Source organism: Xyrauchen texanus, chromosome 49 (genome assembly GCF_025860055.1).
Source record: "Xyrauchen texanus isolate HMW12.3.18 chromosome 49, RBS_HiC_50CHRs, whole genome shotgun sequence".
Taxonomy (NCBI): Eukaryota; Metazoa; Chordata; class Actinopteri; order Cypriniformes; family Catostomidae; genus Xyrauchen; species Xyrauchen texanus.
In genome coordinates, this window is record NC_068324.1 from 6,814,958 (window position 1) to 6,829,000 (window position 14,043).

Genomic DNA, 14,043 nt, shown 5'->3' on the forward strand with positions numbered 1-14,043 from the left:
CGTTGACCGTTGGCCCATTAATTTTAACAGAAGTGTCCCGTCTCTGCTAAGTAGCCTGTTCAAATGTCGTGGAAGTTGGAAATTCAAGATGCGCCTCGAATATTGCCTGAAGATATTCCATAAACCAAGTTGTCCAACAAGTAAAACAATTCATATTTCTTTAGAATATAGCTAAGTTTAAGGAAACAAGTTCGTTAATTTAATTCCTTTTTCATCCTTACTATATTTACATATTATATTCTAAGAAGAATTTGTTGATCATTGGCTACGGATATTTCCCCGTTTTGGAAAATAATTGATAAATCTTGACAAATTATATTTTTTAATTGTAGTAGCCTATTCTGCTAATGGTCGTTTTTACTTTAAACTGTGAGCACTTCAAACTTTAGACTAATGTGGTCTCTTGTCTCTACAATTAGACATCTCAATGGGCACCGAAACGTCACCAGAGACCGTGTGATTTGACTTTGACTCTTTCTTTGATTGGACGTTTTTTTTTTTGCTCCAGGATCAAGTTGGTTAATTGTTTTGGAACTCTTAACATCAAACTATGAGCACAGAAATGGAACAGACGGACCTTTCTGAAAAGTTGGAGGTTAGTTAGGCTACTCTGTTTAATTCTTTCATTAGATTTTTCCTCATGTACACCAGAAGTACTGAATTATTAAAATACAAACACCATAATTTGTTTGTAATATTAGTAAGAAATATTTGTCTTATAGGTCATTGAGAGTCCTGCTGCCGTAACCAAAATGCTTGTGAATTTAGAGAAAATAAATGATACTCCTGGTGTTGGCCCTTCAATGTCCAGTCCTCGATCAATTTTCAGATTACGCATTAATCTGCCTCCATGCTCAAGACCAGATTTAAACCAGGAATATCTGGCAAGTGGCTACAGGTAGGCTTTTTGTTCTTGTTCAGATGCATTAGATCTGTATTGTTATAATATGTATATATAACACATTTTATTGTCATCTAAAATATCTACAGGCAGTTTAATTGTTTTCTAATTTAAAATAAGACACTATACAAATAGAACGAAGACTGTAATAATAAAACAGACAGGTAGAGCTCTACATTTGATTTAACTGATTTCTTCAAAAGAAACAAGATGAATTGTGTGCACTCTTCCATTTCATCAAGGGCCCCATTGATATCAACTTTTGCCATCCATCCAATTGGTGAAGGACATTATCAGGAGAGCTGTCATGCATACAATCAAGAACACAGCTCTCAAGAAACTGAGAAGCAGATGGTCAAAACCGCCATACAGACTAAAACCGAACTCAGGGAAATGGATAACAAGAAATCTGAGAGTCCTCTCTTTCAACAAGAACAAAGCCTTTTCAGAAGAGCCATCAGAATTCTTCACATCTTATTAATTATTTTGAGTCTTTGTTATATTTTCATGATTGCAAGCCAGTACGTTTACTTGGATGTGGAGGGTTTTGTAAGGTCATGGAATCTTGTGAGATGCATGAATGGCTTTCCAAAACTTCGATTTGGTGGAACGTGTTCTCCACCCATATGAACAACTGTTAAATTTGTTTTCAACACTCAATAAAGCATTTAAAAAAGTCCCCTTGTGGTCTGAATTATGTTTTTGTAGTCTCTGTATTACATTTGGTAAAATGTCAGTATAGTGTTTTAAGGGATGAATCCACAAAGACACAGGAATGTCTTGTAAAGGGTGACATTATAGCATGTGTAAATGTCCTTTAATTTATCAATACATATTAACCGCACCTCTACTATATTGGGTTCCATTAATGAAAAAACAAGGTAATGAATGCAACAAATGCAATTTACCCCAAATAATATCCTAATTAAATGTAACAATATCACCTGTAATCTGACCTGATATTATTCAGATGAGAAAAAAAAAAAAAAATATATATATATATATATATATATATATATATATATATATATATATATATATATTCCAACTAAAAATGTAATTTATTGGTCAACACAAAAACATTATTAAGGACAATTAACCATGTTCCCTACAAAATATTTTGTGCCCAGAATGTGTCATTTTAATTAATTAATTGCCTGTTAATTTTGGTCCGGGAATGTCAAACTGGGAAATGCAAAATCCATAATTTAATTTTCTTTGCATTAATGCAGGCGAAGTTAGTTCTGTTGGTGCTCGGTGTGTAACACGCATGCTCGGTGTGTAACACGCATCTAGAAGTGACTAATGACTATAAGATCATAATCAACTGATCTCATAGACATGAACTGATGATCATGAAAGACACGATCATTATTAATTTAATTTCAGTTTTGACGTCACTGAAGAGCCTGACGATGTCACCTTATGACGTAAACACGTCAGAGATGAGACTCAGTTTCAATAAAAAGGCGTCCGATTCAAGAGTAGCCTACCGTCAGAGGACCAGGAGCTACAAGAAGGAATACTGTAATATTTTTATTCCCCAAAGAAGCAGCTGATACTCAGGGTGAGTTTCCACTCTCTTTCTCTCTCTTTAACAAGTTTGAGTGTGCTAGTGTGCATGTTTATAGTTGTTCAATTATGAGTTTTTCACCTCAATGACATTATTATTATTTGTTTTTTTCCAGATGCACAGGTGTATTGGCGGATTTTGCGTCTCTCTTATTTTTTGCGCGTTTGTCACGGAGACTCTCGGAATGGTCGTTGCGGTAAGTCCAAAACGTAATTGAATAAAAATGTTATTTTATACATTTTTTTATTTGGATTTTTTTTTTTAACTATGTGCATTAAAGCAAACTTATAAGAACGTGTACGATTTTTAAATATTGTATTTTAATTTTTTCGTACATTTTTAAACGATGTGATTTCTAGAAGAAAGCAACTGCTTGGTGAAACATCTGTCACCTGAATCATCCTGAGGTTGTTTTCAATTGGTGAAACATACATTTTCTTTTCTATAAAACAAAACCCTTTTCAAGATGGCTTGCATTATAGCAATCCTAAAATATGTATTGGCTATCACTAATGTTGAACTTATGTTAAAATTCAATATACAATCAAATATCTTTTTTCTTCAAATGTACTAATGCTAAGCTCATACTGGTTTAGTTTTAATATTAAATTATTAATATTTAAATACACTGTCAAATGTTTTGTCAGTTAACCTGAAAATATGCAAAATGTGCAGGCAATATTTCACATTTACACATGCATTTGGCAGACACTTTTATCCAAAGCAACTTACAGAGCCCTTATTACAGGGACAATCCCCCCAGAGCAACCTGGAGTTAAGTGCCTTGCTCAAGGACACAATGGTGGTGGCTGCGGGGTTCGAACCGACAACCTTCTGCTTATCAGTTTAGTGCTTTAGCCCACTATGCTACCACCGCTCCACAATATCTAAGCTACAGTAATTGTTTGTTTTTTTTCAAGTCAAAATATGATTTTATATGACTGAATCAACAAAATTAATTATTATTGGTCAGATCAGGTAGAAATCTCGTCCATTATAGCCTGTTAATGTTGAAATATAACTTACTCAACATATATCAGTTGATTATATGCCATATATGTCTTTTTCTCTGAAACAGGCAAAAGAAAAGAGAGGATGGACCCTCAACAGTGCTGGGTATCTCCTTGGTCCTCGTGAGTTTTCCAGATGCTCTCAAACTCATTTTCATCTTTTGTAGAATTTTGTGAACTCCTGTGTCATGACTCCATTATTATTTTCACAACAGTTACACATTGTAGTTACTGTAATTCTTTCTATTTAAGAATTGTGCATTTTTTTCATTAATATTTACTTTTGCTTGATTTATGACCTAAATCCTGTTTTCTACTTTATTCTTTACACTAAACTTAAACCGTTAGTCACACCATAAAAAATGTTGGATAAAACCTGCATGCTTGCTTGCTCACTCACTCTACTTAATATAATTTCTGCACTAATGATGAATGTCTTGGGGTGCACTATTTTTGAGCTCATAAAGGTACACCTGTGTATAGGTAAGTTATATAAGCTCCCTGTGTTTCAGGTCGTATTGATCACCTTATACAGATTAAGGATACTCCCAGTGCAAGGGGGCGAGAAGATCAGCTTGGTCAATGTAAGATAGCTCCTGCAGGTTATTGAAGTCAGAGGAATTGCTCTGTGAAATATCACTATTTGTGCTGATTTGTCTGGCTGCTTTTTGCGTTTGGTGTGACCGTGTGCTTTGCATTGGAACTACAAGCAATTCCATGACTCAAGTCCTGCAGGTTGCTCTACTGAATCTGTCCAAAAAACAAAACCAAAAGATATTAATCCGATAATTACTTTTCCCATTAGGAACATATGTGTGCCACAGGCAGGTTTATGAATATCAGCCAGGTTGTCAGAGTCTTTTGACATGGGTGCTCTCAGCATACGGTTTAAATAATAAATGTTATTATCTGTGGTTTTGGTTTATGATCAGATGCCATTGATAACCACAAAAGCCTTAGCGACAAGCATGGACTGGCAGGGAAGAGAGAAATGCCCATGGATGAGGATTTCAATGCAGGTATAAAACATGCACTGTCAGCAGGGCACACCAGTTCTGACTAAGATTTTCAATATGCTTTATTATACTCTTTAAAGACTGGGACATTTGTGGATTGTAAACTATCAATTTGGTTTTTCAATCATTAATGTACAGATGTTGTGTCATTGGCATGCTCTGGATTTAAAATTAATACAGATGGTAATTACATTATAAAATCTGGCAATGACTGTTTCTGCTTGTTTTAGGAGCTCTGAGAATATCAGATGAAGATGTTGTCCATATCATAGACTTTCTTTCTTATCTTAAATTAAAAGGCAAGTATGGTGGCAAATATTTTGGAGATTTTGTTTGAGTTTGATTATGGACAAATAAACAGGCCCTGACAGATAAACTGATAAAATGTATACCTTGAATGCACTGGAAGTTGCTCTGGATAGAACCATCTGCCAAATGCATAAATGTAAATGTGATGGAATCAGTTCTTTCCCACATTTTTGGCACTGATTTTGGGAGAAACCTGCAGAATGCATTTAAACAAGGTAAACAGAGCTAACAGTACTACCCTCTTACAAGTAGCTGAAAATAATGTAAATAAATTAATGTCCACATTAATCTGTTATTTGAAAACTCAGTTTTCGGTTTTCCAGAGTATTGAGTAACGGAGAGCATTTTCAAAATGCAAAATTTTTGGTGGAGGAAAACGCCATTCTAGCGTGGATAAAGATATAAATGTTCCAAAATGTACACATTTTCAAACAAAATATTAATATGCTTAAATATGTTAATCCAAGTAATCCAATTTTGCTACGTTTATGCCTCTCATCCAGACTAGAACAGTGTTTCTCTCCACCAAAAAAGTAGTTTCGATAACACTTTTGTTACCTCATACATTTTTAAAAACGATGACATTAAGAAACTGAAAACAGAGTTATCAAACAAAAGCGAAAGAGTGTGGATGTGGCCAAAGAGCAGAACATTTGGCCATTCCAATTTTGCAGAGATTTGTGCTAAATTTGCGGGTGCAGATTCTGTTCCAGCCTGGTGAATAATCATCCATGTAGGTTTAGTCAAATAAGAGATGGCACTGACTAAACAAAATTTCCTGTGTCATCTAATGAATCTTGACAGAGAATTTGTTCAAATTTTTTCCTTTTAAATTTGCTTCATCCTGCAGAAATTGGGGCTCTTGACGGTCTGCCTTCCTCCCTCACGTCAGAGGAAATCAGTCAACCGTAATTCTGACCAATTTCAGCATTTACACACCTTGACTTCCACTGAACCCTCTCCCTGAGGCCGTCTTATGTTGTATGTGTTCTCCATTGCACTGTTCTTGACATGTTAAACTGTCAATATTACCCGTACCTTCTACCAGAATAACTTGATGGCTGATGTGGAGATGGATTACAAAATAAATACAATTCATCAATGGCATTCCACACCCAATTGTTTATCTTGTATTTTATATTCATGAAAAGGCAACAACCATGACAGACCATTACTTACAGGTATCAAACAGTATATAGTTTAAGATATTCAGCATCACAGCCTTTCATTGACAGGTCAAAACAATTTGATTTTCTATATATATACACTTTTGTAAAAATGACCTTTTCTTTTCTTCCCAAAAGCACAATTTTATTTCTTTATATAATCTGCATGCACACACATTTTATACACATGCATACAGGGACACATAACCACAGGAAACATATGCAAACAGGGAATTTATGAATAATTAATAGTGCAGGCTGTTTTTCTGGTTTTAGCTCATCAGGGTTCTGGCTTTTGCACTTGGACAATGACAATGACACACAAAAGTTCACCAGGGTAAATTGCTCCCAGTGTAATCCACATATCCACCATGATCCTTCTCCTTTAATCCAGAAATGACACTCAACACAGATGAAATGCTCTCTTCTGGACTCAAAGGTGCCTGTAAGCAATAAGTAAATAGACAGATTGGTACAAATTAAGACATTTTATTAAAATGTACATTTAAATGGTAAGTTCACCCAAAAATAATGTCTCATTTTCAAAAAACATGTCAATTTAACTCATTCTCAGGTTATTCCAAACCCTTATGACTTACTTTCTTCCATGTAACCATGTGTTGAATGATAACACAATGTTCATTTTTGGGTGAACTATCCCTTTAAAGACAGAGAGCATGTGCACCTACCATTGGCCCACCCATATCTGTGCGTACCCAACCAGGATGGAGGGCTACACACAATATTCCCTCTGCTTCCAAATCTGTGGCCAGACACCTTGTAACCATGTTCAGGGCACTCTACACATAAAAAAAACAAAAACAAAACATCAAAATACACGTTAACCACATAAAAGCCCAATGACTGCAGCCAAAAGTATTACTTCCCAAACTGATCAGCTTAATTTAAAATAAAGAATTTCACCTTTGAAGCTCTATAAGCATAACTCTTGAAGCTCGCTCCCTCGCCCCAGTTGAGCTGCACAGATCCCAGGATAGAAGAGACATTGACCACTGCTGATCTGTGTATTCCCATGCCACTACCTTGAGCTGCTGCCCTTCTCAACAATGGCAAAAAGGCCTAAAGAAGTCATTAAGTCACTTCATTTTTAATGATCAAAACCCACATTTCAGCCCTTGCTGATACTGAACTTATTCCTGAGTTGTAAAGATCCATTAATACAGCTCTTTGAGGAATGTCTACAATTTTTTTTCTTAAAATACACAGTATAATACTGTACAATATAAAAGTATAAAGCAATACAGTAAATCTGAAAGCATTTGTGCACTTTTACAACACGCAGATGAATCATATTATAAGGTGTTAACTGGATAGTTCATCCAAAAATTTTAATTCTCTCATCAATTACTGAAATATTTTCAAACATTTCAGCTCTGTAGTACATACAATACATGTGAATGGGTGCCAGAACTTTGAATCTTCAAAAAAGAATTAAAGTTAGGCAAAAGACTCCAGTGATTGAATCCATATCTTCTGAAGCAATATGATGTTTTTTTCTTCTTTTTTCAAATCTCTACCTTTGACCAGCCTCAACCAGTAGGTGGCTGAATGTGAATTTGAAAGTAGAGATTTACAGTAATGACTTAAATATTGATCTTTTTCTCACCCACACCTATACTATAGATTTTGAAAATACACTGGTGGCCACAAGTTTGGAATAATGTACATATTTTGCTCTTATGGAAAGAAATTGTTACTTTTATTCACCAAAGTGGCATTCGTCTGATCACAATGTATAGTCAGGACATTAATAATGTGAAAAATTACCCTTATGATTTGAAAACAAAATTTCAGAATTTCAACTACTTCAAAGATTTCTCATAAAAAAATCCACCACATGCAGCAATGAAAGCTTGGCAGATCCTTTACATTCTAGCTGTCAATTTGTACTCGGGTGACATTTCACCCCACACATTCTGTAGCACTTGTCGGGGACTTCTCACGCACCTTACAGTCTAGCTGATCCCACAAAAGCTCAATGGGGTTAAGAGCTACAAAACTCTTTTCCAATAATCTGTTGTGCAATGTCTGTGTTTCTTTTTCCCCACTCCAACCTTTTCTTTTTGTTTCAAAAGTGTGTTTTTCTTTGCAATTCTTCCCATAAGGCCTGCACCCCTGAGTCTTCTCTTTACTGTTGTACATGAAACTGGTGTTTAGCAGGTAGAATTCAATGAAGCTGTCAGCTGAGGACATGTGAGGCGTCTATTTCACAAATTAGAGACTCTGATGTACTTATCCTCTTGTTTAGTTGTACATCTGGCCTTCCACAGCTCTTTCTGTCCTTGTTAAAACCAGTTGTCCTTTGTCTTTGAAGACTGTAGTGTACACCTTTGTATGAAATCTTCATTTTTTTTTTTTTTTCAATGTCAAGCATTGCCTTCATTCCTCAAAACAATGTTATTTTTTTTTTACATCAGTAATGTCCTGACTATTCTTTGTGATCATTTGAATGACACTTTGGTGAAATAAAGTACCAATTTCCTTCTGAAACAGCAAAATATGTACATTCTTCTAAACTTTTGGCTGCCAGTGTACAAGCACTGGAGCCTTATGGATTACATTAACACTGACTTTGTGGAGCTTAATTTTTGGAGCTTCAAAGTTCTGGTAGTATTGTTTGGCCATACAGATTTGAAATAAAAATCTTAATTTGTGTTCAGAAGACGAAAGAAAGTGATGCACACATGAGATGGAATGATGGTGAGTAAATGATGAGAGAATTTAATTTACTATCCCTTTTTGCAGACCAAGTTTTAATAATTTTTTTAACTTACAAAGAGCATCAATGAATGTATTGTTGTAAATAGTTGGTTACTGAAAGCATCTTCCATCCATATTTATACCTTGGTGACAAAAAGAGGAGCCACTGTGTTACTTTCAAAGCTTTTCATCAAGACATCTCGAGTCACTGTGTTGAGATCACTGGAGATGTTAATTGCGGCATTATTAATTAAGCAGTTCAACCCATCAGCACCCACAACTGATTCTACATCTTTTGCTGCTTCATCCACGCTGGTGTCACTTGTGACATCTGGGGGAAAAGAGAAAGAGAGAGGTTTTATGAGAGTTTAGCTACCTTTTTAGCTTTATTGCTAGTCAGGGGCAGGTATTGTCATTCTAGAGAGCATTTAATTGGATAAATCAATTGGACATGCCCATTAATGCAAGAGTCGTCATTAGCATTTTGGTCTGTTTTTCCACCCCAAAAGAAAGATTTTTAATATTTAAGAATTTTTGCATATATCCGCTAAAGTAACATTTGTCAACTTTGGGATACAACTAGCATATCGATCCTAAAAGATCAAACACTATGGCATATGGCATCTGATCACATTGATTGAATAGGGTTTTAATAATACAACAACAAATTAATAAAACAATAATAAAATAAAAACAAAAGTGTCATATGATAATAATGGAAATGCACTTACACCACTTTGATATACATACTGGTATATGTATTACACTAGTTATTAAAATAGTTTATAAATGATACAGCATTTATTAAAATGTGTGTTGTCTACTTGATATTTTAAACTAAATGTGTACAGGCCTACAGCAAACTTGTCAAATAGTTGTAAATTTGACGTTATTCACGCTAGCGCCATCTTTGATTTTTAATGGCAATGACAACGAGGCTGTGAGGGATAGATACAGTCTTTAATTGACTGTACTGCAGTTTAAAGTGTTTTTGGATCGTTCCTCGGACAAAACGTTGATAAAATATCTGTCCAAGAACATTCAGTATACAAAAAACTCCAGACAACACGAGTTGTGGAAAATCATATGTGATCAATTAGCTTTTTACAGCTTTATACCCAGTGCTTGAAGTGGGACGCTACACAGTAACTGCACTTCTATAATTTAGAGTATCGGCAGTTTTCTTGCATACCACCACTTCTCAGAGTCTCCCGGTACGATGTAATGTCTTTATTTAATGCAAGTCAGTGATTTGACGCAGCCCGCCAATCACTTTTATTCAGAGGCGTTTCCAGCATTGAAGGACATCCGGGGCTTAGCCCAGACAATTTTATTTTCACACTAGCAACCACTTCCCTGTAGTCCAAAGCTGGTGAGAGGGTATTCTTTGAGTTTTGCTCTTGCTGGGCCTGTTTCTACAGTTCCTAAATCTTCCACTCTAGTACTATCCTCAACATCCTCTCTCCTCCCTGAATCATCTGTGATGCAAAAGAACAGATACAGCACATAACTTATTGCAAATCAGCTTCAAACAACTAATTCATCAAGTGCTACATATTTCAAATTGTAGACCAATACCATTGAAGAAAATGTATTGGGAAGAGCAGATCAGTGGGATTGCCCTTAGATCTATCATGATTCTTGAATTTTCATGTACATTAACATAAAGTCATCACAAAAGAGTTATATTATAGTGAGTAAAGTGAGGTAAAAAAAATATTGAATATAAATAATTTCTATTTTTTGACATAAATAGTCAAAATGATGTATAAGATCCTAAGTTAAAGCAATACATGAATGACTTTAGTCTAAGTTCATTGACACACCATGGCATCGAACTGTATATTCTGCACACAAGAATTTCACCTACTGTTGCACTTGTGTACATGGTAGTGTGACAATAAAGTGATTTGATTTTGATTTGATTTGATATATAATTCTCATCATCTCTAAGAGAATAATTCATCTGTCAAAATCCTTTCATTAGGAGCATTGAGATAAACAATGTTTCACTTTTAACTTTCTCTAAAGTAAAGTGACTGATTAATTGTTACCAGTTTCCATGCCTGATTCTGGCACAGCTGCTGCTGCTCCTCAGTCTGTTGCTCATCTTTGCTACACTCTACAAAACCATTTAATCAAATCAAAGTGTATATTTACAACAAACTAATATCACAAAACAAGTCACACATACATTTTATGCTAATGCTTATTGGTTATCCTTAGCGAAAACAACACCTGATAAACAAGAAAAGTACGCTACGAACAGGACTTGAACTGAGTCATGTCTCCAGCGTGAGAGGCGACTGCGCTAACCAAGAGCTACCAAGATGCCTCAATCTATCCAAGGAGGCTACAACATGTAATGGCTGTAGGTAGTGCACTTCTTGAGGTTTAGCCTACTGTGGGTGAAAGCCAGCTAGATGATGATCTTCAGACTTTAAAGACAAAAACAAATGTGAATTCTTACCCACTGACTTCTTTCGGAAAAATCCCCAAAGCCTCATTTGCTTAATTTTTGCTGTCTTTCCTGCTAACTGCTGTTAACTCGCCACTAAGTTACTTTAGTTGATGTCAACGACTGTGCAAGCTCCTCCCCTACCTGCTGCATATTCAACAGAGAGGAAGAAACGGAGTCGCCCATAGGCTACCGACAGCAAAGGAACTTATTCTATAGGCTAGATTATGCCTATGTCTATTTTTACAGGGTGTATGCAGTATGTGCAAAGCCAAAGCACAAAGAAATAAGGCAACTTATGATTCTGGAGGTTTACATAGGCCTTTGTCCGGGTTCATATTTGTCAGTCCACTTTTCAAAATACATTCGGGGCTACACTCAAAACATTCGGGGCTGAAGCCCCGGCAAAATCGGCTGCCGCCGCCTCTGCTTTTATCTGAACTTCCAAATGATTTGGATAAAATCGCGGTAAACATCCGAACGCTCTCCGAGAGGAAACTCAGCGGTGAGTTTAACAACACCCAACACGTGCAACATCAGCTATCCGTGGTCAATTTCCGAAGGAGCGTGCGTTATTAAGCTTAGAAGTTTTTCAAAGGGCATTTACGCGCCCTTGAAGGGCACTTCGAGAAGGGGGCATCAATCGAAAGCCTGTTCCAAACAAAAGTAATAAATTAATTATTTCACAAAGGGCCCTTTCACAAAACTTAATGTGAATGCTACATATAAACTATGATGCCATGCTCCCTTCAGAGTGCACACATCAAGAGCTCGGTCTTTCGTAATGAGTAGGGCATAGGGATGATAACTTTCGATTGTATTTCGCCTAATGTCTTCCTTCAGTTTCACTCTTCTCCAAACTTTTTATTGCGTCTTATTCACTCAAAACATCAACATGCAAATTGGTTAGCTGCTGGATGCAGTCAAAATTACAGACTTAAAAAAATATTCTTATATGCTGTTACAGAAGTGACATCAGCTCACATGCACAACCTTTTCACAAGAGGCAAAACAATGATGAAATATGAACATACAAAAGAAAATACATTTTATTCAACATTCTTTTCTGTAGTGCTCATAAATTATGTGAATTGCCATTGAACTTGCCTATACCTATATCCTGACAGTGTTTGGTTCTACATCGTTCTCAATCATTAACATCATCAAATCAGTTTGTTCACCGGTTCTAATGAGTATTATCTGCACAAGTATCTGGCTCCTGTGTGCATATCCATGTGTACAGCGTAAGGAAGGCACATTTTCCCCCTCATTGAATGGGAGGATCATTACAATTTAAAAAAGGAAAACAGATATAATGCTTCATAAAACAAAAAAATACAGTTCTACATTAGATTGTCAATATCAACACAGATAAGAGAATGATGGCAAAGAGACATTACAGACTTTAGCAGATCTAAATATTTTTTCTCCGTTTTCATAAATTGCTATATTGTATGTTTTTATTTTAAAAGTAAAGCTTATCAAAACCGATTTGTTAGTTGAGAATGTAAGGTCATATTTGTTCTTCAGTCAGAGCTTAAGAAGGAATTTACAGCCAGATCTGAAAAATGTTATTTAAATACCTCCTTTAATGTAATTATATACCATTTTAAATGTAAATAAACACATTATTAACCGTTTTATTTTTATATGGTAGTTACAATAAAAAAATTCTTAGGTAAGACAAATACGGATAAAAAGGTTTGTCTCCAGTTCGGTTTATAAATCCCTAAGATTATTTACTTATTTTAAATAAACATACGTTGCAAACAAAAAGTCTTAGAGTATATATACCCCCTTTCAAGCACAGTTTATACTGTTTGTGCCACTGAACAGATTGTGAAAGTCTATCCCTCACAATCTTGTTGTTATTCCCATAAAAAATCAATAAGACATAAAATCAATGTCTTACATGACATTTTCTTTCCCTTAATATTTGTCTCCATCTGCAGGACAAATGTAAGAATTGCACTTCGCAAGCATATTTTTAAATACAGCATAATTTTCAGTTAGTGGTATTATGTGTGTGTGTGTGCACACACACACACACACACAGGGTTGGGGAGTAATGGAATACATGTAACGGGAATATGCATTTAAAATACAAAATATAAGTAACTGTACACTACAGTTACAATTTAAATCATTGTAATTAGAATACAGTTACATTCAAAATGTATTTTGATTACTGAAGAGATAACTTTGCATTTTATTGTCATTCATTTAATTTAATATTTAGTCCTTTCAGATGGAAAACTTTTATATATATATATATATATATATATATATATATATTATGTGATCCAAAGTGCATTTGAACAGTGGTGAAACACTTATGATGTGATAAATTCATACGAGCAGACAGAAAATTACTGCAAGTTTGAAGCAGAAGAAATAGAAATACAACTTGTGTCAATTGTCAGCTTTACGCCATGATAAAATGCTATTTCTAGCCATTTTACATGCACGTTACCAGGCACAATCATATTTTTTTATCAAGAAAATTCATGTTAGATCATAATTTATTTTTTTTTCTCATATGGGGACCTTTGATATTAGGGCAAAAATCATATTCTTGATAAATTTGTTTTCTTGATATTTTTTTCCTATAAAAATATCTAAAAATCTTTAAAACAAGATACAATTGATTTATCATGTTTTAGAAACAACACTGCATAACATATTTAGGTTTTCAGAGAATGCATTTTTAACATGTGTATTTCGTCTCACTGTACTGGCAGAGATTTTATAGTTAAAACAAGTGAAAAAAAAATCTACCAGTGCTGAAGTAATCCAAAGTATTTATAATACGTTACTGACCTTGAGTAATCTAACAGAATACGTTACAAATGACATTTTAAAGCATGCATTCTGTAATGGAATACATTT

General features: G+C 35.0%; 2 protein-coding genes across 3 annotated transcripts; one reads left to right on the forward strand and one right to left on the reverse strand.

Moving 5' to 3' along the window:
• The first annotated feature begins 2,399 nt into the window (after positions 1–2,399).
• LOC127640562 (galanin peptides-like) lies at positions 2,400–5,914 on the forward strand. 2 transcript variants are annotated; one of them, XM_052123188.1, is made up of 7 exons: positions 2,400–2,468; positions 2,590–2,670; positions 3,553–3,607; positions 3,997–4,068; positions 4,417–4,503; positions 4,731–4,799; positions 5,660–5,914. In XM_052123188.1, the coding sequence occupies exons 2-7, from the start codon at positions 2,590–2,592 to the stop codon at positions 5,719–5,721; spliced, it is 426 nt and encodes a 141-aa protein (XP_051979148.1). In that variant the 5' UTR covers positions 2,400–2,468; the 3' UTR covers positions 5,722–5,914. The 2 variants fall into 2 exon arrangements, with proteins under 2 accessions (XP_051979148.1, XP_051979149.1); XM_052123189.1 differs by lacking the exon at positions 3,997–4,068.
• A 3-nt stretch (positions 5,915–5,917) lies between these two features.
• On the reverse strand, positions 5,918–9,312 carry LOC127640561 (C-factor-like). Its single transcript, XM_052123187.1, has 4 exons — positions 8,840–9,312; positions 6,900–7,055; positions 6,665–6,775; positions 5,918–6,418 (listed from the first exon to the last, which is right to left on the reverse strand). The coding sequence occupies exons 1-4, from the start codon at positions 8,885–8,887 to the stop codon at positions 6,305–6,307; spliced, it is 429 nt and encodes a 142-aa protein (XP_051979147.1). The 5' UTR covers positions 8,888–9,312; the 3' UTR covers positions 5,918–6,304.
• Between the last annotated feature and the right edge of the window lie 4,731 nt (positions 9,313–14,043).

Excerpts from the sequence above, each read along its gene's own strand:
- LOC127640561 (XM_052123187.1), bottom strand. The coding sequence starts at position 8,887 with ATGAAAAGCTTTGAAAGTAACACAGTGGCTCCTCTTTTTGTCACCAAG. Across the intron at positions 6,776-6,899 it reads ATGCTTATAGAGCTTCAAAG|AGTGCCCTGAACATGGTTAC; the intron begins GTGAAATTCTTT and ends TTTTATGTGTAG. Across the intron at positions 6,419-6,664 it reads CAGATATGGGTGGGCCAATG|GCACCTTTGAGTCCAGAAGA; the intron begins GTAGGTGCACAT and ends TATTGCTTACAG.
- LOC127640562 (XM_052123188.1), top strand. The coding sequence starts at position 2,590 with ATGCACAGGTGTATTGGCGGATTTTGCGTCTCTCTTATTTTTTGCGCG. Across the intron at positions 2,671-3,552 it reads CTCTCGGAATGGTCGTTGCG|GCAAAAGAAAAGAGAGGATG; the intron begins GTAAGTCCAAAA and ends TCTCTGAAACAG. Across the intron at positions 4,800-5,659 it reads TTCTTATCTTAAATTAAAAG|AAATTGGGGCTCTTGACGGT; the intron begins GCAAGTATGGTG and ends TTCATCCTGCAG.